At 39.2% G+C, this 26,220-nt stretch overlaps 1 protein-coding gene across 7 annotated transcripts in view; it reads left to right on the top strand.

Annotated features, from left to right (window-relative positions):
• The window catches only part of DMD (dystrophin), a 2,416,993-nt gene that overhangs the window by 1,735,393 nt on the left and 655,380 nt on the right, over positions 1-26,220 (top strand). For all 7 annotated transcript variants that reach the window (XM_075852742.1, XM_075852740.1, XM_075852736.1 and 4 more), the window contains one exon: positions 20,547-20,736. In XM_075852742.1, the coding sequence (XP_075708857.1) occupies positions 20,547-20,736 (190 nt within the window). The remainder of the gene's footprint in view (positions 1-20,546; positions 20,737-26,220) is intronic.

The following is a 26,220-nucleotide window of genomic DNA, read 5'->3' as shown; positions in this document are numbered from 1 at the left end:
GTGTTTAGTTTCCCAAATGGGGTTACTTTTAGGTGTTTCCATTGATTTGGTCCCGCAGGGGCTTTGCAAATGTCAAATGGCGCCACAAACCATTCCAGCAAAATTTGAGCTCCAAAAGAGGTGCTGTGCTCAGAAGAGGTTGCTTTACAAATTATGGGGTGCTTTTTCTCCCTTATTAATTGTGACAATGGAGAAATCTGAGCTAAATCTACATTTTATTAGAAAAAAAACTTTGATTTTCATTTTCACGGCCTAATTCCACTAAAATCAGCAAAAAAACCTGTGGGGTCAAAATGCTCACTATAACTCTTGTTAAATTCCTTGAGGGGTGTAGTTTGCCAAATGGTGTATTTTTGGGAGTGTTTCCACTGTTCTGACCCCACAAGACCTCTTCAAACCTGGCATGGTGCCTAAAATATATTGTAATAAAAAGAAGGCCCCAAAATCCTCCAGGTGCTCCTTTGCTTCTGGGACCTGAGTTTCAGTCCAGTACCACGCTACGGCCACATGTGGGATATTTCTAAGAACTGCAGAATCTGGGCAATAAATATTGAATTGCGTTTCTCTGGTTAAACCCTCTGTTTTACAGAAAAAAAGAATTAAATATGAATTTCTGCAAGAAAAATTTAATTGGTCAATTTCAACAATACATTGCTTTAATTCTTGCTAAGAAACTTTCTTAATGCTGTTTTGAATACTTTGAGGGGTGCAGTTTTTAAAATGGGGTAATTTATGGGGGTTTGTATTCTATGGGCCCCTCAAAGCCACTTCACAACTGAACTCGTTCCTTAAAAAATTGCCTTTTTAAGTTTTCATGATTATGTGAGAAATTGCTGCTAAAGTTCTAAGCCTTGTAACGTCCTAGAAAAATAAAAGAATGTTAAAAATCTGTTCATATCTTTTATTGAGCACATTGAGTAAACATCCACAGTGCAGGGAGAAAAAGTAAGCGAACTTCAGTGTTAAGTTCTGTCACTAGTTTATTGATGCCCTATCTCCTAACTAATCTAATAGGCGCTATGATACAGATAACTACAGTGTAAGTTTTTTTTCCAAAAATGTTTATTATTTCCAAAGTTGTGAGTTTTTTTCTAAATATACTAATTTGGCTTTACTTGCCGAATGGGAGGTTATGTTTTCTATTCACTATGAGCGGTGTAATGTTTTCTGTATGATGCTGTCCAATCAGCATACAACTTCTCCTCTTCCCAGAAACACAGGGTGATCATATAGTATACAGCTTCCATTCCCGACTTTGTTTTCAACTGGTGATACCTCTGGTTGTTTCACAGCTAGAACGGCAATCCTGGTGCCATATGAAAGCTTAGAATCTCATCTTTCATATGCCACGCTTTTCTAGGTGGTCCACAGCCTGAGATATAGCTGTTCAAAGTGATCCCCCTACCTTCCAGCCTCACTCTCTCATACTGTGTGAAGCAGCTTCATGCTGATTGGACAGCGTCAGAGGCTGTGATATAGCTCCTCCTCAGGAGAATTACAGCTGTTACCTCCCTCTAGTCTAGAATAGCCTCATTTTCATATTTAGATAAAAGCTCATAACTTTTAAAATAATAAACTTTTATGGGACATAATTTTCACTAGCATTATCCGGTGTGACAGCGCCTATGACATTAGCTAGGAGATTGGGCATTACTAAACTAGTGACAGATCCTCTTTAATGACTCCAAGACCTAATTGGCAAAAGGTGTTTTAATTAAGGAGATGAGATTGGAAGTGTGGATTTCGCAGGTGCTTTGCCTAAATAAAAGCACACACAGCCTGGTTACTGACAAATCTGTTCTACTCAAGAAAGATTGTTAGTGTGAACGATGCCTTGAAGCAAACAACTTTCAGAATACCTCAGAAGACATATTACCGAGATGCAAGAAGCTAGAACAGGCTACAAAAGAATTGCTAAAGACCAGGAAAGTACATAAATCCACAGTTGCTACTCTCCCACGGAGGGGATGTCCTGTTAATATCTTTCCAATAGCACAACAGGCAGTCCTGCATGAAGTGAAAAAGACCCATGGGTAACAGCAATAGACATACTGAATACTCTACAAACTGCAAAAACCTCTGTTCATGTGACCACTATTAGAAAAACACTGAATAAGAATGGTGTTCATGGAAAGATACCACAAAGGAAGCCCCTGCTGTCCAGAAAAAATCTGTGATGCATTGTAGAGGGCACATCATGGTTAGGGGCTGCTTTGCTGCTTTGGGGCCTGGGTGCCTTGTAATCATTGAGGGAACAATTAATTTAAAGGCATATTAAAACATTTTACAAAAAAATTTAAGGGTAGCAGTCCATGACCTCAAGCTGAAAAAACTTTTGGTGATGCAACAAGATAATGACCCAAAGCACACGAGTAAATTAACGAAATAGTTGAAAAAGAAGATTTGTCTTTCGAAATGACCAGAATTCTCACCTTAAGGGCACGTCCAGACCTGGCGGAATTGCTGTGGAATTCCGCTGTGGACAGTCCGCAGTGGAATTCTCCAGCGGCCGTTTTTTACAGTTGTTCCAATGCATTTTTAGGCAAGTTAGTTCAGACTTTGCGGGAAAACTCCTCTGCGGACCATAGGCTGCGGTGTAGAATTTTCCCTCTGCAGCATGCACTGTCTGTTGCGGAGAAGAAGCGAAATTTCACTGCGGATTTCAGCCTTTGCAATGCAAAAACTGAAATCTGTGGCAAGTCCGTTGTGTTTTCTGCAACGTCTGAATTACCTGTCAAATATGCAAATGTTGGTGCAGATTCGTTGCGTGATTGCCCCAAATCTGCACCAAGATTTGCAGCGGAGAAACTCTGCCACGTCTGTACGTGCCCTAATGCTATTGAAATGCTGTGGCATGACCTGTGCAAGGCATCGCAGAAATATTGATATAATAATAGACATTTACAGAGAGGAATGGTCCAAAGTCCCTCCTCAACGTCGTGCAAATCTTATTTGCAGCTACAGAAAACATTTGTTGGAAGTAATTGCTGCTAAAGGGGGATCTACAGGTTAATAAATTCAAGGGTTCACTTACTTTTTCTCCCTGCACTGTGAATGTTTACTCAATGTGCTAAATATAAAACACAAACAATGCAACTGTTTGTGTTATTAGTTTAGTTAGATTGTATTTGTCTATATAATTGACAGACCACATTTTATTAGTAATCAATGCAGAAACCCAGGCAATTCCAACCGTAGAACTACAGGGATAGAATTCACAAGCCGAATTGCAAGATAATGTGACATGCTGCGGATTCAAAAATCTGCACCGCGTGTCAATTTACCTTCCTGAAAAATACCGCAGCATGGACAAGAGATTACCTGGAATCTCATTGACTATGCAGGTACTGTTTTATGCTGCAGTTTTGCAGTGCGCAAATACGCGCAACAAAACCGCACGTAATGGCCATCTTGTGCATTGCCCTAAGGGTTCACCTACTTTTTCTTGCCACCGTACTCTTTAAATAAAGTACAGATGTGTCCATACTTAACTTTTTTTGAAAGGACTACAATTTCTCACAGTACTAATTCTATACAATATCGCGACATTCTAGCATAATCTTTGGCAGGCTCTAATACACACATCTTAGTGCTTGCGGTGTGCATCTGCATTCTCTTGTTACAGGCTGTAATACACATCTGTGTTGCCACACATAGACACATATAGCATATACATCTCGCGACATAGTATTGTAAAATCAGGTTTTTTTTATCAATGCTAGTCATCTCGCACCACTTATCTTGATATATCTTTGGTTTAGGACATGGTCACACTGAGTTTATTGCAGGCAGAAATATCTGCCTCAAAATACCTTCAGGAAACTTTCTTTGCCGCGTTTTTTGCTGTGTTTTTCGGCTGCGGCCATTGAACGTCGTGGGTAAAAAACGCTTTCTTTGCCTCCCATTGATTTCAATGGGAGGTCAGATACAGAATCGCGCGAAGAAAGAGCATGTCACTGAAATCAACAGGAGGCAATTTCTGACGTTTTTTGATGTGGTTTCTGCATTATAAAAAGCGCCAAAAAAACTCAGTGTGAACTTGCACTTAGGGATAAGTTCAGGGAGGACACATTTCTATATGAGGTTCCGATAGATAGATAGATAGATAGATAGATAGATAGATAGATAGATAGATAGATAGATAGATAGATAGATAGATAGATAGATAGATAGATAGATAGATAGATAGATGTAAAGAATTTTTGGAGGCAGGTCACATGACTAGAGGTGAAAATAAAGTCATTCAGGAAGGATATTAATGGCATCCAAGGTTTTATTTTGTCCTCAAAGTATCCGTGTGTATGAAAGGAACAGCAAAGTCATTCATATGTAGTTTGGAAACACAAACATTATTTCAGCTATCTTTCCAAATCAGAGTCTAATATTGTTTCTGCACAATCTGTGTAATCCTTTGAAAGTCAATGCATCCCGCAGCAGAAGGATTTTCAGCTGTGTCGAAAAGCATTCACTAGAGATGAGTGAATTTAAAAGAAAATAGTTATTGTATAAGTTAGCAAGTTAAATTGCTACATCTACTGCATCACTTTTGCACCTCAGTGGAATTGTAAATGCAAACTTATTTCCTGAGAGATAAGCTGGGCTGCAATTTTCAGGTAATTGGAAGAAGCAGACCCGAGTTGAGTTCTGTCAAGCTGATTTCAGTCTTAAGATATGATGATGATTATTGTGTCAAATGCAATCAACGATGTAGGCCTTGAACTGACAAGAGGGATGGTTGTTTTTAATTCCGATTTTTATATAAAGTAGACCTCCAATGAACACATAGTCACAGCTGGTTAAAGGGAAAAAAAGCACAAATTGATGTATGTGTGCACAGATTAGAAAGGTAACAGTTCAGCAAATAGTGAGAATAATGTTGCTATTTTTCTTGTGATATTATAGGCAGACAACTTTTTTGCCTCTAAAAATTAAATAAAGGTGTTATTTAAGGTGGTCTTAACAGTATCTGTTGTGTTATCACTTTTTTAGAATGGAATTATCAGATGGGGAAAATATTACTCAATTGGTATAAGTATAAGGAATGAACACTGCATTGCCTTAAAGGGCTTTGCCAGAATCATAAATTACCACCAATCAACAGGGGGCCCGACTGATCGTGAGAAGGGCGGCCCAAACCCCCAGATCCTCCTTACTGCACCCCAGTTAGGAGAAGCTCAAATAAAGTGGCGGTCGAACATGCGCCTGCCACTCCACTGAATGTCTTTGAGAATGATGGAAACAGCCGTGCGCTGTTCCCCGCTGTTTCCTTCATTCTCATAGACTTTGAATGGAGCGTTAGTGCACATGCTCAACTGACGCTATTTTCAAGCTGCTCCTCACTACGGTCGAGCAGTGAGGATGATCTGGGGGTTTAAGACCCCCATTCTCACAATCGGTGGGGGTCCCAGCAGAAAATGATTGCCTATCCTGTAGATAGGTGATAATTTTGGATTCTTGGAAATCTCCTTTAGAGGGATTGCCACATGAATCAAAATTAAATTTCTTTGCTAGAATACACAAAACAACTTTCTTGTAACTTTTTAAAATAAGCAGTCATGTGTGTACATGTGCAATAATACTATATCTGACCTTTATATGACTTGTATCCTGCATTTTACATCAATGTTCCCCTTTTGTAGGCTCTATTTCTAATTATCAGTCTTCCCTGAGCTCAGTTCCAAAGTGTCGGAGACTAGCTGCTATGATATTTTTCATGCACAGTCCACAGAGAAAAAGAGCTAGAGAACATCCTGCTCCCTTATTTCTGTCACATATATAGAAGCAGCAGCAGCATGGAGAACATTATACATCAGTACTGAGCAGTTTAAATTTGAATCCAGCACTGAATATAACTGGAGATATAACACTTTCCAGAAGATGCCGGAGCGTCTGAATGTGTCTCTCTCCTCTGTCTCCCTTTTGCAGCTCCCACTTCCTGTTCCCCCTTTGCCTCCCCTTTCCATAGACTTCTATGGGCAGCAGCTGTAACCTGATCTCTCAGTGTCTGGACACCTGTGTACGGATTTTATCAATAAATGCAATTGATTAGTTCAGCAGGCGCTGAGAGTCTGTGGAGAGAGACATATTTCTCTAATAACATATAGCACAAAGTTTCTCATCTTTGCTCTACTATTGATTTCTGGAATACAAATTTAAAGTGTAGGTACTCTTTATTGTGTACCTACAATTATAAACATTATTTCATTTTTAGGTCTACAATTCTGTGCTGTGTAATTTCATAATATATCTTAAATAGGGTTACCTGGTTACGAATGGATATACGCTAATAGGGAATTCTGAGTTCTGAACTACAGTACCAACAGCGTCTCTCTCTTTTTCAGCTCCATGCACTGAATTCAATGGGTACTGTATAATGCTTCATTTCTTCTGGGGTGGCACTGTAGGGAAATTTAACAATTGCTGCCAGGTTCCCTCACAGATTTTGGTATGGTATCATCTACCTAGGTGAAATGCGACATTCCTCTTTCTGATCATCTTCAAACAGATCGTTATTATCATTATATGCCATGACTTGAATTCCACTTTGAAAGCCATAGGCCAACTTAGAGGTGGACTAGAGGCTTCAAATGCCCAGATTGACGATTCTATGACCAGATAGCATTAATGATCTTAGAGTTTTGTTCTTCCTTAAAGCGACTTAACTTTTTAGACTCATGCAATGAGGAGTGAATTTCATCAATCACTATGAAAGTAAAGGCTCTGATGAGTACCCTACGGGAATTAAGATCCCTAGACAATCTATTAAACTCGTTCTTTACTTCATTAATATAGAAGTGCACAAAATCTTTGACCCAGTTAACAAACTTTTCACGAGGACAGAGGACAGGGAATCTTCAGGAAGACAATATGCAAGACTTTATCAATCTGGCAAGGGGACATTCACATAGATGGATGGATGGATGGATGGATAGATAGATAGATAGATAGATAGATAGATAGATAGATAGATAGATAGATAGATAGATAGATAGATAGATAGTGATGGACAAACAATGCAATCGGAAAGTCTTCAGACCCCTTAAATTTTTTTCACATATTCTTATGTTCACATTTTTCTAATTTTAGTTTTGAAAAAAACAAAAATATTGCAGATACTAATCTGCATAAGTATTCAGACTCTTTGCTATGACATTTGAAATCTAGCTCTGGGGGTCTCCTCTTTCACTAGATCATCTTAGAAATGTTTCTACGCCTTGATTGGAGCCTTAAAGTGTCTCCTTTCCTGGACCTAATTCTGTTTTTTGGCTTTAAAAAAAAAGACGCAAAATCTGCACTGTATGCACAAGGTCTAACTATTTGTAAATCAGCTTTTCCTTGCTGTCTAAGACCTCATGCACATGACTATGAGGGTTTTTACTTTCCGCAAATAAAGATCTGCAAATATGGATGCACATTCGTAGCTGTCCGCAATTTCAGAAGCACCCATAGAATTCTATAGGTGAGTCCTTGCCACAATTGCGGACAAGAATAGAACCCTTCTCAACATTTGATATAACTGTAGGTTATGGTCGGGAAGGGGTTCCCGAAATTTGTCGTACAGAAACGGAAAGCTCAAAGTGCTGACACTCTGCTGTAATGGCCGGAATTGGAGCTAGCTTAGATCCTGGCTAATTAACCTTTTATATGCCAAAGTCAATAGCGACTGTGGCATCTAAGTGGTTTGTAGCCCATTGGCCACTACCCCAACACGATCGCGGGGTGCCAATAGATGTTATTGCAACTGGAGGCCTAACAATGGCTTCCTGGTCTTCCATGTATTGAAGTCTATTGGGCCTTGCCAGAAGCAGGGCCTAGTAGTCTGCCTGTCAATGTAAAACTCACGGGTATAATACACTATACTAGGTAAGTCGTTCAGTGTATTATAACAGTGATCAGAAGTTCAGGCCTTTTAGTCTCCTAGTGGGATTACAAAAATGATTTAAAAAAAAGGAAAAATTAAAAAATTCAAGTTTTAAGTAATGAAATAAAAAAATCCTCATTTTTTCCTTATCAATTCCTTTATTGCTAGAATTAAAAATGATTTTTTTTAAATGAGACTACACATAATTGATATCTCTGTGTTCGTAGCAACCTGAACTATAAAAATAATATTTTGCTTATCCCAAGCAGTGAACACTGTAAAAAAAAAAAAACTAAAAAACAATGCCAGTATTGCTGATTTTTCGTCCCCTTGCCTTCCAAAAAAAATGTATAAAAAAGGGATGAAAAAGTCGCATGCACTCCAAATAGTAGGAGAAAGCGGGAGGAATCCTCCAGCTCACCCACTGGTTGTCTCAATCCAGGCTGCGCTCGGATCCTGCGTGATGGCACACGGCAAGGCAACAGGAAAAAATAGGAGGGAATGATCCAACGCTCAAAGAAGGTTTGTAAAAAGGAAACAGTGTTCCAAGTTTATTCTAATAGTTTAAAAGATCAAGTGCATGGGGGTGGTGGTAGCAGCCTACGCGTTTCGGACAACACTCCTGTCTTAATTCATGGTTCATGTCTGAGATGACATGACATGTCTCACATGAGCCATGAATAAGGACAGGAGTGTTGTCCGAAACGCGTAGGCTGCTACCACCACCCCCATGCACTTGATCTTTTAAATTATTGGAATAAACTTGGAAGACTGTTTCCTTTTTACAAACCTTCTTTGAGCGCTGGATCATTCCCTCCTCTTTTTTTCTGACTCCAAATAGTACCAATAAAAACTATAACTTGTCTTGCAAAAAATAAGCCTTCACGCAGCTTTGTTGACAGAAATAAAAAGAGTCTCATAAGCCGACAAAACAATATAATATTTTTCTAAAAAAAACAATGTTTTTATTGTATAAAAGTAGTAAAACATAGAAAACTATATTAATTTGTTATTGCCATAATCATACTGACTCGCAGAATAAAGTCAACATGTCAGTGCACCGTAATAGCTGTGTTAAAAAAAAAAAAAAAAAAGAACTATGCAGGAATTGCTGTTTTTTATCATCTTGCCTCCCAAAAAATGGAATAACAAGTGATCAAAGTCACATGCACCCCAAAATGATACCAATGAAAACTACAGTTTGTCTTGCAAAAATCAGCCCTCGTACGGCTATGTTTATGAACAAATAATACAAATTATTGCACCTGTGAGGCGGGGATAGAAAAAACATCCTGTGCAGGCCAAAATGAAACATTTCTTCTGTTTCCAGAGTTGGTTATCAAGGCTCCAATATTTGGAAACAAGGAAGGAAGGGGAGAGTTCAAGCAGATTTACTGGAAGCAAGGCTGCCCGTATTGTTATGTAGCTGACAAAACTAGGCCTCAAATGCGTATGGTGCTCTTTCACTCTGGAACCCTGTTGTATGCCCAGGCAAAAGATTAGAGCCACATGTAGAGTGGTACTAAAACCAGGAAACAGTATAAGGAGAGAGCTGTCTTTTCACAGTGGCACAGATTGGGTACAACATATTGGGTACAGAAATGGCATATCTGTGGTAAAATTGCAAATTTTTACTTTGCACCATCTGCTACGCATTCATTTCTGAAAAACACCTGAGGGGTTAAAATGCGCAGTACACCCCTAGATAAATAACTTTAGGGCTGTATTTCCTTGTGAAAATAAAATACTTTAAGCCAAAAATACATAATCTTGGAGAAATTTTAATTTTTCACTCTCACAGCCCCATTCATATAAATTCTACAAAACACCTGTGGGTTAAAAATGCTCAGTATACCTTGAGATTAATTCCTTAAGGGAATTTTGTAGTTTCCAAAATAGGGTCATTTCTGGAGGGGGGTCAGGTTTCCAATGAACTGGTAGCTTAGGGGCTTGGCAGCATGGTGCCCAGAAACCAATCCAACAAAATTTGCGCTCCAAAAGCCAAATGGCACTCTTTCCCTTCTGAGTCCTGCTGTGTGCCCAAACAGCAGTTTACAATCACATATGGGCTCTTATCGCACTCAGGAGTACTTGCAGAACAAATTATGCGTTTATTTTTCTCCAGCTTTCCATGTGAAAATTACATCTTCTTGGCAAAAAAGTTAATTTTTCATTCTCACGGCCGAATTCAAATAAATTCTACAACACAACTGTGGTTCTAAATGTTCACTACACCCCTAGATTAATTCCTTGAGGGGTGTGGATTCCAAAATAGGAATTTTTGCGGTGTTTCTTATGATTGGGCACCTCACGGCCTCTTCAAACATGAAATAGTGCCTGGAAAACATCCTAATATATAGGAGGCCCCAAAATCCACAAGCTGCTCCTCTGTTTTTGAGGCCTGTGTTTGAGTCAAGTAGCACACTAAGGGCACATATGGGACATTCTTTAAAAACTGCAGAATAAGGCCCCATGCACACGACCATGCCCGTAATCACAGTCCGTGATTCGGCCAGCCGGCCGGTGAAGGCCGCAGACAGCCACCCGCATTATATATAGTATGCGAGCATGGTCCGTAAAAAGTAATTCTGGTGAATGTTGCACAGGTTAAAAAATACCTAAAACTATTCAAAGACTGCACCAAATTTGTGCAAATAATTGCCATACTTTTTCAACCAACAAAAAAGAAAACAAGCAAGAAAAGTGATCATGGTCATGCTTTAAAGAGGCTCTGTCACCACATTATAAGTGCCCTATCTTGTACACAATGTGATCGGTGATCGATGTAGATTACAGCAGTGTTTTTTATTTAGAAAAACGATAATTTTTGACAGAGTTATGACCTATATTAGCTTTATGCTAATGAGTTTATTAATGGACAACTGGGCGTGTTTTACTTTTTAACCAAGTGGGCGTTGTGGAGAGAAGTGCATCACGCTGATCAATCAGCATCATACACTTCTCCCCATTCATTTACACAGCACATAGTAATCTTACTAGATCACTATATGCAGCCACATACACACACATTAACGTTACTCAAGTGTCCTGACAATGAATAGGCATCACGTCCAGCCAGGACGTGATGTCTATTCAGAATCCTGACACTTCGGTGATGTTTGTGCGAGATTTACAGCAAGGCAAGCGTAATCTCACAAGATTACGCAGTAAACTGTCATTTAAAACGAGATTACTCTTGCCTTGCTGTAAATCTCACACAAACGTTACCGAAGTTTCAGGATTCTGAATAGACATCCCGTCCTGGCTGGTAGTGATCTCTATTCACTGTCAAGGCACTTGAGTAACGTTAATGTGTGTGTATGTGACTGCACATAGTGATCTAGTAAAATCACTATGTGCTGTGTAAATGAATGGGGAGAAGTGTATGACGCTGATTGGTCACTCATTGGTCAGCGTCATACACTTCTCTCCACAACGCCCACTTGGTCAAAAAGTAAAATACGCCCAGCTGTCCATTAAGAAAGTCATTAGCATAAAGCTAAAATAGGTCATAACTCCGTTTAAAATTATAGTTTTTCTAAATAAAAAAAACACTGCTGTAATCTACATTACAGCACCGATCACATTATGTAGGAGATAGGGCACTTATAATGTGGCGACAGAGCCTCTTTAAACTAATTTTTAGACCCATTTATCAAAGGCAATATTTGAAAAAGGCCCAAAATAGTGCCATAAATATACAGCTGCATCAAGATAAATTCAAGCCCAGTTAATTCCAAATATACCTGATTAATAAGAAACATATATTTTAATAAATCAGGTGCAACGCTAGTCAACTATACTCCCCAATTTCATTGATGCAAAATACTGCTTTATGAATAAACATAGACCAATGTGTCCAATTGCTGGTGGACGCACATGCCCTGTAGCTCAGTGTTATCTCTTGATCTAGATCTAACAGAGAAATGTAATAGGACAACCAGATTTATAAAAAGTAGGTTGAGTGATGTCATAGATAGAAAGTAATAATCAGCTACATGGCTTCTTGTATAGTCTCTCAACGTTCCTTCATAGAAGTATGCACATGATAGTATTGGGTGCATTAAGTTGCATACATTGTGCAAGTCACAGCTAGTCAAGGATCTGCAGTGTTGTGTAAGAACTCTTGCCAGGTGCCAACACATGGCAGATGAGGTCTTCTATCCCAGGAGTCACAAGCTATGTAATCTCAACATTGAAGAGATATATCATTGACACTATATTGCTTTAGGCATTATAATCACTATCTGCACTTCTTAATATAACAACATATAGATAAATGCATCATCCTTCCACTTCTGATGCTTTTTCTCTCAATCATCGTAATGTGTAATCTAATATATAAACCATATATGTCTCAAAACATATAAAATCCACATATCTACATGGAACTGTAACATAAGTTTCCTCTATGACTATTAGTGATTGCCATACAGTCTTTGTATGCTCATGCGGGATGAAGCACCTCTAAACCCAATAGGCTTTAAACAAGATTTAGAATCTCATGCAAACATGATTTAAAAAAACAAAAAAAAAACCAAGATAAATAGCAACAAAATATATATATATATATATATATATATATATATATATATATATATATATATATGAAACCTAAGAATAAATAAGAAATACTTTTCTGCTGATGGAACTCAAAGCTCTTCACAATTACACAAGAGAGCAAAGGATTAAAATGATAAAGGAAACCGAAGCAAGAGATAAAAATATAATATGAACATGCTGAATGGCAGAAGAGAGGTATGGCGTATTTGACAAATGGATGTGTATTAATAAAATGCCTCAGTAAATAGATGAATCTTAAGTATATTTTTAGTCTTTTGCTATTCTGTATATCCTTGGGATAATAAGACACAAAAGTTAGTTTTGTCACTAATCCAAGTTCCAAAGACATTAAGTTAAAAAGACAAATGGGTCTCTCTCCAGTGTCCATGTGTGTAGGGAATCTACCATATGTTGAGCTAGCCATAGATGTGCCAATTTGTATGAGAAATGAGAAATAATGCAATATTTTTGGATCAGCATCTCATAATTTCATAGAAAGTTTTTGTCCCACAAACAAAATAGTTGGTTTCAATGATGGAAACATGCTTAATGCGACTGGAAATACACAACCGTACAGTAAATCATTATTCATGACTCATGATTTATATTTTGTAACGCATGCCACAATTACACTATTATGATTGACTTTTCAAAATATTTTAATATTTCTAAAAGATTTTCTGCCAAAAATGTAACCAATCATTCTGGTATCATAGACGCAATATTATTATTGTTTGTGCCATGAAAAAAGAAAACGCGACACACAGTGAGGACCATCTCTTTTAGGAGACCACCTCTGATCTAGATAAGCTTTTACTTTGAGGGATTTTACATTTCCTCATATCCTATGTATATTGGCCCTATTATCTGAGAAGACTACCTCTGAGAGCTTTACTGACAGTTTTAGTAACAGACTAACAATAGTTAGATACATTAAGGTATCTTCATTTAATGGAACACTTTGTGCAAAATGTGACGCTGTACTATGCCTAGTGCGGGGCATGAGGGGGCGGTGCATGATACAGGGATTTCCTCTTTGGTGCTCTTTAAATCCCTGTGGCAAACACTGCACCCACAGGCCCTGCACTAGGCATAGCGCAGTGTATACTTTATTACCAAAGTGTTCCTTTTAAAGGAGATGGATGTTCTTGTAAACAGTTGATGAATAGACAAGTCCAAGGTAAATTGCTGCACCATTTTTATACCAATTTTGTATTATTTTATGATGTTTTTTCCATTTACATATTTTGCTTCTTTCAAACTTCTGTTAGCTGTCCTTGGAGACAGACAGTGGTTTTGCTCTGTTCCACTGTCAGTCATGTGACCTGACAGTTTAGCTCCAAATATGCCAATCTCATGAGAACTTACAAAATGCACTGCATTATGATAAACGACAAGCAACTGAATTTTGCATGGATTTTAGCCATGAATGGAGAAGAAAATATCAAGTAGATTAATTAGTACAAAATAAGAATTCAAACGTTTCTTGACAATCTATATAGATTTTTAGGAGCATCTGTCACTTTTTTTTTAATATAATTTATTATAAAACACAGTGAAACCTCTTTGAGCCAACCAGCAAAAATTGCACAGAAATATATATATATTTTTTTTTTATGGGGGTGGTCCTCTCAAAGAAAGAATTACACAGAATGCAGGTTAAAGTGTAAAATGCAGTCGGCAAATATGTGCAGCACAGAAATAAACAGCCCTCTCATTCTTAGTCTCCAGCATGGCTTCCCTCTGATTCTTAGCCCATAGCATGATTCTCTCCCTAATTCTTAGTCCCTAGCATGGTGCCCCCTCTCATTCCTAGTCCCCAGCATGGTTCCCCTCTCATTCCCAGTTCCCAGCATTGCCCCCCTCTTATTCGTAGTCCCCAGCATGGCTCCCCTCTCTTTCCAAACCCCCACTACGGCTCCCCTCTTATTGCTGGTCCCCAGCATGACCCCCCCTCTCATTCCCCCACACCCCTTTACATTCTGTGTTCCCACAATGGCACCCCTCTAAATCTTGTTAGCTAGCATAGTTCCTCTCTTGGTCCCCTACATTGCTCCACTCTCATTCCTGGCATAGCTTTCCCTCTCATCCTTATATGTTACAGTACACCAGCATGGCTTCTCTCATTCTTAAATCCCATTCAGGCTTCACTATCTATATCCTTCCCCACTGCTAACCTTGATACCACAGTGTCAGTTTGTGGACTCCCTTACTCAGAAAATGCACAGGCTGCTCAGTCCAGCATGCCACCCTCCCCTTCTCTGACATACTCCCTTCTACCTCCTTTCCTATGACGTTCCGTTGTGCTGGAAATTTTTCTCCTCCTGCTCTCTCTACCCCAATGATGCGATGCAATACTGCCAGCTTCTCTTCCCTGTTGTGTCAAACAAGTCTCCTCCTCCTGCTTTTTTTTATCTGTTCTGGTGATTCAGTGTGGCGCAACCATATTTACAGAGCATGTCAGTTCAATTTATGGTCTTTTCACAGGTATTCACACTGAAAATGTTTCTAAACAAAAATGGTCTTTGGTCAGATTGGGGGGTGATCTGGTAATAGAGAGGAAGTTACCATAGACTATAATGGTGGGTAAAATGAGTCACAGAAAAATTCGGTCTCGGTGGGGGGTCTTCTCAAAAGGGTAGTCTTCTGGGGAGGTTACACTGTATTCTCTGTGTATTTAATGAAATAATATATTTAACTTTTTTAGTCCTGTTGAGCCATTTTTCTAAAAAGTTATGAACCAGTCCAAAGGGTCTGCCTGTCTGTAAATATGTTTCAATGCGGGAGCTTTTAGAAATGTTAAGGGAGGGCTCAGAGGCATAGCTAGTGGTTTAGCACAGGGGTGGCGAAAAACATCTGTGGGCCCCAATCCAGTGAGCTTCCCCAACAAATATTTACAACTGCAGAGGAGAATCCGACAGGGTAAGCCTTACATAAACAGCATAGTTATCTGTGCTGCTCTGTTTCTGTAAACTTTGTTAGAAGTGAATGAGTGTTATGGAAATGGTGTAGCATAGCGAGCTACCTTGTTTACGGAACTGCTATGCTGTTTACGTAACTTCCATTTACAGTATAGTGCCTCCTCACACAGTATAATGCCCCTATAGTGCCTCCCCACACAGTATAATGCCCCTATAGCTGCCCCCCGAAAGTATATTGGCTCTTTAGTGGCCCACACACAGAATAATGCCCCATAGCGGGCCCCACACAGAATAATGCCCCCATAGCGGCCCCCACACAGAATAATGCCTCCATAGCTGCCCCACACAGTATAATGCCCCTATAGTGGCCCCCACACAGTATAATGCCCATATAGTGCTTCCCACACAGAATAATGCACCTATAGTGGCCCCCACACAGTATATTTCCCCCATATTTGCCCCTACATAGTATAAAGTCCCTATAGCGGACCCCACAAAGGATAATGCCCCCATATTGGAGCCCACACAGTATAATGCCCCTATAGTACCTCCCCACACAGTATAATGCCCCATAGCTTCCCCCACAGTTTAATGCCACCTTCATGGCCCCCACAGAGAAAAATGCCCCCATAGCTGCCCCCACACAGAATAATCCCCCCAATAGCTGCCCCACATAGAATAATGCTCCTATAGTGGACCCCACATAGTATAATGCTCCTATAGCTGCCCCCACAGAGTGTAATGTCCTCTTAGTGGCCCTGTCATGGGGTTCGTTAGGTCAATACACGATCAACAGAGCCAGTGAAGACAGTGCAACTTCAACAGGATTTATTGTATCCAATTCTGACAGACTAGGTCGCCTTCCATGCAGGGACAGCACACAGTACACAAAATCAGGTAATCACAGGAAACTCCTCAGAGCGCTGGCCTCCGCTTCAGCTCTCATTAAAGTCTACATCTAGGAGATCTCCATCCTCCCCAGGTCAAGCCCTTATATACCCCTCAGTGGGAGGAACACCTTGGCAGTTTCTAGTCACCATGATTTATTACAATATTGACTTTACTTTGTATTTCTTCTGTCTGTATGTGAGTTGTGATCTTTTGTACTATTATGTATATTGCCCAACTATTGTCTGCCACAGCCAGGATGAGAACACAGTGGGCGGAGATAATTGGATCTAATCTTTTTTTTTTAAAGTTTTGTGTAAAAGAAGTATGGCCAGTGAGAGCATCCTAAAAGGGTTTTCCCAGGAGTTATTGTTTGGGGTGTGTGGGGCAGAGTGAAGAGGCCACGACTTTCCACTTGAATAGGACTGAGCCTCAGTAAAAGAAAGGCAAGGACGCCCGAATGGAACAATGAAGCTGTGGCTCCTTCATTCTGATTGCGTGGGGGTCCTGAGGATCCCTCACTGATCATTGATAGCCTTACAATGTTTAAAGAGGCTCTATTTCCTACATAAGAAGATGAGCGCTATAATGTTGGTAACAGCAGTGCTTTTTATTTAGAAAAACAATCTATTTTTACCACATTAGGAGCGATTTTAGCTTTATGCTAATTAGTTTCTTAATGCCCAAGTGGGCGTGTTTTTACTTTAGACCAAGTGGGCGTTGTACAGAGGAGTGTATGACGCTGACCAATCAGTGGCCGATCAGCGTCATGCACTTCTCTCCATTCATTTCCTCAGCGCATAGGGATCCTGCTAGATCAGTATGTGCTGTCTTATACTGACATATTTACGTTACTGAAGTGTTTAGACTGTGAATAGACATTCCTTCCAGCAGGGACGTGATATCTATTCACAATCCCGGCACTTCGTTAACGTTTCTGTGGTACTTACAGCAGAGCAAGCGTAATCTCGCGAGATCACGCTGTAAATGACAGGTTACAGCGAGATTACGCTTTGCTCTGCTGTAAGTACCACAGAAACGTTAACGAAGTGCCGGGATTGGGAATATACATCCCGTCCTGGCTGAAAGGAATGTCTATTCACTGTCTAAACACTTCAGTAACATTAATGTGTCAGTATAAGACAGCACATACTGATCTAGCAGGATCCCTATGCGCTGACTAAATGAATGGAGAGAAGTGTATGACGCTGATTGGTCACTGATTGGTCAGCGTCATACACTCCTCTGTATAACGCCCACTTGGTCTAAAGTAAAAAAATGCCCACTTGGGCATTAAGTAACTAATTAGCATAAAGCTAAAATCGCTCCTAACAAGGTAAAAATAGATTGTTTTTCTAAATAAAAAAGCACTGCTGTCACCTACATTATAGCGCCAATTTCCTTATGTGGGAGATAGGGCACTTATAATGTGGTGACAGAGCCTCTTTAAGTTCTTGTAAATTATATATTGTATATAAATTTATATTGTATTGCTTAAGAAAAAAGTGTTATTGCTTTATTATCAATAAAAGTAGACTAAGGCACTGTGAATATCATGTTTGTGCTCTCTATTGGAGGTTTACGTCAATTTCCCAACAAATACCGCAAACGGAATGCTGGGACATATGCCACTGTATGTCTATATATTACTAGAAAGAAAATATAAAAGGTATGCAAACATTTACTGGCTGGGCCTATGCCAATAGGACAACCATTTGGTATACACTGGGTGAATGGGGCCCTATGGAAACACTCGGCTTTACGTATGCCGAAATTAGTTCACAAGCATGATGAGCCAACATTCCCAATACTTAGAGCAATCTTTTTGGAAACATTTTCTGATGTAGAGATCTCTGTGTGTACACTTGAACTCAATAAGGAGCGGTATTAAGACCCTGTTCACACAAATGTGTCACTTATTCTGTTTTATGGCAGATGTCTTCCGTCGCATTATTTAACAGTCAATGTCAGTTATTCCATCCATAATTGTTTACACTGAAATCAATGAAACAACACAAAAATAAGAATGACAATTGTCATCTAAGACATCCGCTGTTTCCTTCTCTCCTCCTCATCATCCCGTTGACCACCATGAAAAGAAAGACGGATAGGTGGGACATTGGACATAATTTGTGCAGGTCAGGGAAATGTTGCCTTTTTTTTTTTTTTTACAATGGACAAAGGTTGATGCATTTGGTGCAATTGATTGAAATGCCTTACAGGAGTTATATAGAATAAAAGGTCTGTTTATCTTTCCCAAAACACTGCCACTTTTGTCAATGGGCTGTATTTGGGATTGCAGCTCATTTAGTATATTTTCTAAGCCTACAAGACCCATTATATTTTTGCATCTCATACATTTGTATAAAATTTGATACTGCTTACGAAAACTAAAATAAGCATTTTTTTTCTTTACGGAAGATTCAACTTCACGGGCCGATTTATTTATGCATCCTGCTATTTTGTAAGATGAGAACACATAATTTACCTTTAGTTTTTTTGTTCCTTCATTGTAGGAATAATGAGATAATTGTCCTGTTAAACCCAATCATTTTACATGGCACGGTCCGTTCCTGAAATATAATGACAAAGCATCAAGTAAACATAATTATAATGAATGTAATTTTACTGTTTCAAATGAATCGGCAAGGTTTTCTATTTAATGTTCTATTATGTTAGTTTTCGTAGGTTGTTTTAAAATTGTTCAGTAGAATATCAATTCAATCCGCCCCCTGTCAAAATTGTGTTTGATACTTGCCTTTTGTACATGTTGAGGAAATAATAATATTAAACATAAAAGCGTCCTAGAAAAATGTTTCAAATAGTTTATTTAAAAAAAAACTTTGTCATGTGTAAGGTTACATGCAACATTAAGAAAATACAAATACCCACAATGAGGAAATTGCCGTTATGAATGTGTTGGTCATGGAAACCTTGGCAGAAATGTAGACATTTTCTAATCCCCTGCATTGTCTGTCACAACTCATTGTGCTGTAATGTTATCTGTTGTTCGCAGTATTTGGTCCTGATTATATTTTGTCATTTCTACTGCTGTTAAATGCGAGAGAAATTAGTGCCTTTAAAATCCAATTATTTCGATAATCAGTTTTAATTACATTTAACTCACTTTGTAATCCAGGAATTTACATTGTAACTAAGTGATTTTAATTAAGCATTGCAATCTAGTTTTGATGTATGGCTTATCAAATGGCAAAATATAGAGAATTGACAGCTGAAGAATTCAGAACACACATACTTATGTTTTAATTGAATAGATAAGCCTTTTGCGACATGCCGTTTCCCTTTCCTTATATTTAAATGGCCTGCACATTGAATTAGCTAGAAATGAGCAAACTGGTATTCATTAAAAAACCTACAGTATGCCATTAAAGTAATAAATGGTGTTTAGAATACATATGTTCAGCCAATCACTATGGAATACATTTTTTGAAGCTAGACACTATTAGAACAATTGCAAAGGGATAAGTATGAAAGGTAATATCATTTAAATTAGGTCTAGTAACATGAAAATATTAATTTGTATAATAGCATATGTCAGATAAACTATGACTTAAGAATGTATATAGCAATGTATGTAAAATTGTATTGGTCCATCTAAGCCTTCAAAAACCTGTTTTCATATAAGTGCAGTAGTTTTTATCTTAGGACACTCACACATATATAAAAGTGTTCTTGCCAATACCAAGAGTCATCTACATGTCCTCAAAGACCCTAAAGGGGTAGTCCAATGAGAAACATTTATGAACTGTCCACTGGATAGGTGATAAATGCTATATCAGTAGGGGTCCGATTTCTGGAACTCTCACTGATCGATAGAATGGAGAATCCCGCTTCCCAACCGCATGACCGTGGTGAGTTAGAGTTTGTATGGAATGGTGGTCAAGCATGCATATGGGAGTTACAGTACCAGCCACATTAGGGTACAGTCAAGCCCCCACTAATATAATAGTTATCATCTATACAGGGTATAGATGATAAATGTTTTTCACTGGAATACTCATTTAAGTGTTGCTAAAAATACCTCATACATCTCACCAGTAGTACCTAAGCAGTAAACACAATAGACAGTATTATGTATTATGAGGTTTTAAAATATATCTAAGTACGATATATATTACCATCCCCATTTACAGCCTGATCTTGACCAAATCATTAAAAAGATGATTGAAATAAGAATTTTGCAAACATTTAATGACAATATTTATTAAATTATATAGTTAAAGCTACGTTTTAATTAAATGATTGTAGAAATATGAATGCTGATATTGGCCAACATCTCACGTCTTTTACAGGGTTAATGACCGTGATGGTGCACTCGAAGCGGCTTTACGACTGTTGCAACAATTTTACTTCGATTTGGAAAAGTTTCTTGCATGGCTCACAGAATCAGAGGCTATGGCTAATGTCCTGCAAGATGCTAAACATAAAGATGGGATCCTGGAAGACCCACAGGGACTAGAAGAATTGATGACACAGTGGCAGGTATGAAGAGAATAGTTTGCCTCCCTATTCTATAATAACTGATATGTACTATGTAGACACCTTTTCTATGATGAAGAATAACACATTTGTCAAAGTCTGTTGGAGTTTTTATGGTACCATTATGTAACTACCTAGCACAACGGTTGTGAATTTCCATTTCTATTTGACTACATACCAAAAGATAAATGTAGTCGACAACAATATGAGGAGAGCAAAAGGATGGACCATAATAACTAAGGACAGTTAACAGGGAATCAGCAGAAACTTGCATTCTCTTCCTAAGTGCATTAGGTTTTAGAGAAATATGGCATTGTTTGGGAGAGTAAAAATGTTTGGAAAAACATTGATTTAAACTCCCATTTCAGGCAGAATAGCCTGAAAAAGCCTTAAAAACATAATATACTGTTAAGGCTTTTCAAAAGCGTGAATGTGATTGAATGGACAGCAGTCAAACTCATTCATACAATAAAGTAAGAAATAAGTAGAGTTTGGGGATTTTCACACAGGGCGAATACGCTGTGTAAAAGTACGCAGCGTACGCACCCTGGACCCCGCAAGAATTTCCGGCTGAAAAACCACACCAAATTGTGGTGCAGTTTTTTTTAACAGAATATCCGCTGCGGAAAACAGCAGGTGAAAAATATAAGTCTACATTTACTCGTAGTCCTGGCAACGTGTCTCTCTGACGTCCTGCAGCCCAGCCTCTTGGGATAACCTTTCATCCCATGTGACCGCTGCAGCCTGTGATTGGCTATAGCAGTCACATAGGATGAAACATCATCCCTGGAGGCCGGGCTGGACATAGAAGCATAGAGATCTGGGTTCTGGTATGGAAATGCCAGATAATCAGGAATCAGATGATACCAGTAGTAGAAAACAAAGACAGAAGAGACAACATATAGTAGCATGTTTTTTGTTAGTATATTCTGGACTGGTTTCTTTGGAGGGTCTCTATCCTTAAGGCTGTATTCAGACTAGCATTGTAAAACTCACACGTGTTTTATCAGGGAAAAACTGAAAATCTTACATCAGAATGTAATCAGTATTGTGTGAGAGTGCATTCCGTGTGTCGGTTTTTAACATCTGTGTAGCATCAGTGATCATCAGTTGTTCACGTCCGTCAAAAAAAAAGTAGCATGTCCTAGCAACCCATCCGTGAAAAACGGACTGCACTCTGATGGCGTTCGTGTGCTGTCCGATTTTTTTCACTGATCTATTTACTTTAAGTGTGAGAATTGGTCTAAGGTAGTGCAGGTTGCAATTTTCTCTGCATCAACCAACATCCTGTGCGGAGAATGTACCTGAATATTAGCCCATTGACATTAATGTGTCAGTGTTCAGTCTGTGTGCTGTCTGTTCTACCCACGAACAGCACCCGAATGTGAATACTGCTCGTCTGAATAGGCCCTAAAGAGGTTATATAAGACAACCCATTTTTTTATTTTTTTAAAGTCTGATCGGCAATCTGCTGTGGGGTCTGGCTTTTCTAAGCTCCAGCGACATCTAGGCCAGACTATTCCCCTGCAGTAGCATCAAAATGAATGGCCGACCATGTATTGCATGAATGGGCTGGATCTTCCAGAGCGGCAGCTACTCTTATATGGCGTCTCTGTTTGGTTAATAAAGGGGTCCTGTGCTGGACAAACCTACTCTTTGATGTCCTTAAGGTTGTTATTGGTTGAATGATCCTTCTATCTCCCCTCCTTTGAATGGGCATGTTATTTCATGGAGGGAGGCAGATGTGGCTGTCAGATACCTAGTGTTGCTTATCTCAAAGGGAATCAATAGGGCATTTCAATGGAATCTGCTGACAATCGTATGTGTGTGGGGCCAGCTGAACTGTCATAAGAGGAAAAGTGGATCAAAGTGGTTAGATTTTAACAAACGGTTATGTCAATGGCCAGATTTAGAGGTAAATTGTACATTTACATCTTTCCTGTTACTGTTTTATAATCCAGGATATGGATAAATTAATGGAATTTTAGTGTATAACAAAACTAATAATAACTAAGGATAATCTAAAAATAATTGTTGTAGAATATAATAATGCAGACTAATAGTTTATGCTACCACAAATCTGTCACAGTAACTTGTCACATTATGTTAGGCGTTTGATTTACACGCTTATATAACATGAACACATATATTAGTAGAATTAAGTTATAACTCACAGTAATATTTTTAGAAATTTGTTGACTTTATTTCACAGATTTTAATTTCAAATCCTGCCGTAATTATTGTATTCTCCAGATAGAATTAATCTAATTTATTAAAAAGGAGTGTCTCAAAGTCCCATCCTTATTTGAAAGTTTAGTTGAAAATTCAGAGCTGACAGTTCTCTGCATTTTGTGGTTTAATGCTTCAATGCACCAACTGCAAAAAAAAAAGCAAAATGCTGAATAAATTTGTCATAGTTAGTGATTATACAATTTCCAGTCAATTGTTTTCTTCTGGAAGCAAGAAATTAGTTTTCCCTAATTTAATTCTTGAAAATGAGAAGATGAAATGTTTCCTCATGCTGCAACATATTGTGGTGGGAAGATGATCCATCGCCTGTGATAAAGTAGAATGAAGGTGTTTGTATATACAGTGTTGCATCTAGTGCTTTATTCATTTGTCTTCATCACCAAGCTCTGGCGTCTGGTGGAATCTCGTACTATAGACCTTGATTCTACTGAGCAGGCAATTATCTGACAGCTTTGTGGTCAGGAAGAATGTTTATTACCTTGTGTTTAGGACTGGCTGCTCAGGTGTTCGCTATATACCTGCACTATGATCCAAAAATCTCACTTTTCTATGGTATAATGAGAATTTCAAGTCTCCTGTTTGCTGGGGAAAATATACTGAGAATCAAAACAAAGGTTACAGCTTGTTGAACTTTCACACTTTTAAGATTGTTAAATAGGGACTGGCCTTTTTATTTTACTTTATTATACAGTAGAGAAGCCGTGCATAATGTGCCTATTATTAACAAACTATCGATGTAGCAGATCTTATCCAGTTTGTTTAGCAGAGTTATGTTTACAGCACATTTGGCTAATACATCAGTTGTATATATTTATATGTGGAAGAAGTATGCATGTGTTCATTGTAACATACCCATAGTTTTCCTTAGTCTCCTGGCATTTCACAGATTCATGTTTGGGTATCAATGCCATTATCTATTTTTTCTATAATAGAAGTCAATGAGAAGATATGGCAATTGTGTATGTTGGATGGTGTACAAAGCAATTCATCAATATACCGTTATGAAGTCCTTGGGAAACCATTAAGGCCCTATTCACACGACAGGGTTTCCCGGCCATGTGACGGCCACAGTAGGAACAATTGACCCCAAATGGGGCTATTCACACAAACGATTTTTTTGATGGCCCGGGCCGTCAAAAAATCGGACATGCCCTATTTTCGGCCGTTCTCCTGGCCACCCTGTTCCCAAAGAAGTCTATGGTGCCGGGTAATACACGGCCATCCCTCCAATGTGTTCAGAGTGATGGCTGTGTCTTCCGTCACTCTCTCCTACTCCTCCTCACAGTGCAAAGTGCATGTTAGGAGGAGGATGATATTTTTTTGCTCACTGTAGGAGCGGAATCCCCAATCCCCGGCCACAGCTTCGGCAACGGGGATTGGGGATTCCGCTCCAGGAGAAGTCCTTGACCTCACTGTCCATATATGGACACCGTGACATCAGGGACTTCTGAAGCGGAATCCCCGGCACTGTGGCCGGTGTTTCCGCTCCAGGAGAAGTGCCTGACTTCAATGTCCATATATGGACACAGTGACGTCAGCGACTTCTGAAGCGGAATCCCCGGCGCTGTGGCCGGTGTTTCCGCTCCAGGAGAATTCCCTGACTTCACTGTCCATATATTGATACAGTGACATCAGGGACTTCTGAAGTGGAATCCCCGGTGCTGTGGCCAATGTTTCAGCTCCAGGAGAAGTCCCTGACTTCACTGTCCATATGTGTGGCATTACCTACAGGGGGCTGTGTGGCATTACCTACAGGGGGCTGCGTGGCATTACCTACAGGGGGCTGTGTGGCACCATCTACAGGGGAGCTGTGTGGCACTGCCTACAGGCGGCTGTGTGGCATTACCTACAGGGGGCTGTGTGGCATTACCTTCAGGGGCTGTGTGGCATTACCTACAGGGGGCTGTGTGGCATTACCTACAGGGGGCTGTATGGCATTACCTACAGGGGGCTGCATGGCACCATCTACAGGGGAGCTGTGTGGCACTACCTACAGACAGCTGTGTGGCATTACCTAGATGGGGCTGTGTGGCATTACCTACAGGGGGCTGTGTGGCACTTCTTACAGGGGGGGCTGTGTGGCACTACCTACAAGTGGAACTGTGTGGCACTACCTACAGGGGGCTGTGGCAGTATCTACAGAGGGCAGTGTGTGACATTATCTACAGAGGAAAGTGTGTGGCAAAAAATGTACAAATTAAATTCATCCGTTTTTAAAACGGACAGGGAAAAAACGGATGCAAAACGGGTCAAAATCGGCTGTTAAAAATGGAAACACGGCCCGAAACGGAAACTGAACAGATGAAAAACGGACCAAAACGGCCGTTTTTATCGGCCGATACTCAGATCCTGTCGTGTGAATAGGGCCTTGTGCTGTTATAGGCTGAGATTGAAGAATCCGTCCCGAAATTCCACAACAAAGCACAGTACAATGCAAGTAAATGGGATTTATTTATTTTTTTACAAACCCTATTTGCATTAAGCTTAAAAAAATTGCAGTGAATTCTAAATATGCTGTGGATTTTCAGGTTCACAGCCTGCTCTAACTGTTGCCGAGTTTTGTGGCAAATTTCATCCATTGCAATGCATTAGGCGAAAATTTGTTGCTAAGTTTGCAGACTCTGTTGTGAATTTTCATGCTGGTTTAACAGCGTATTTAACAAATCACATACAAAGGTTGTCTCACTAAAAAAAAAAAAAAAAAAAGGTCAAACTCCTATCAAGTTAGCATAGAAATAGGGTCACTACCGTAGACGTTACAAGCATATGTGTTACATAGAAAATCACAAAGGTAAATCTTTGTGAGCGCAGTGTTAACCCGGCTATAAGATCACAGCCATAAACAATACTCTGTAGTGTGCTGGCATTATTCTAATGGAAACCATGGGGAATTTGAATTCCATCTTGGCAGACCAGTATGCTCTTATGGTCTGAATCCTACAGCTAAAGGGAACAATTAACATTATTGTACCGTAAATGTAATACTTCTCTATTATATTCTGAATAGAGAGTTTGTCGTGAACCTATAATAGATTGAGTGATTACTATCAATTCATAGTGATCTGTTATCCAAAACTAGCACTATTTGATACACGCAGAGCTTTTTTCCATATGCTTTAAAGTTTCTTTTTTAATGAGCTATCTGTTCTGCAAAGATCGTTGTATGTACTTATCTTTACAGTTGACATAACCATATACATTGGATAGTCATATGCATATAGAGCAAAGGAGGCCCAA

Source organism: Rhinoderma darwinii, chromosome 2 (genome assembly GCF_050947455.1).
Source record: "Rhinoderma darwinii isolate aRhiDar2 chromosome 2, aRhiDar2.hap1, whole genome shotgun sequence".
NCBI classification, from domain to species: domain Eukaryota; kingdom Metazoa; phylum Chordata; class Amphibia; order Anura; family Rhinodermatidae; genus Rhinoderma; species Rhinoderma darwinii.
This window is presented reverse-complemented; position numbering and strand designations above follow the sequence as displayed.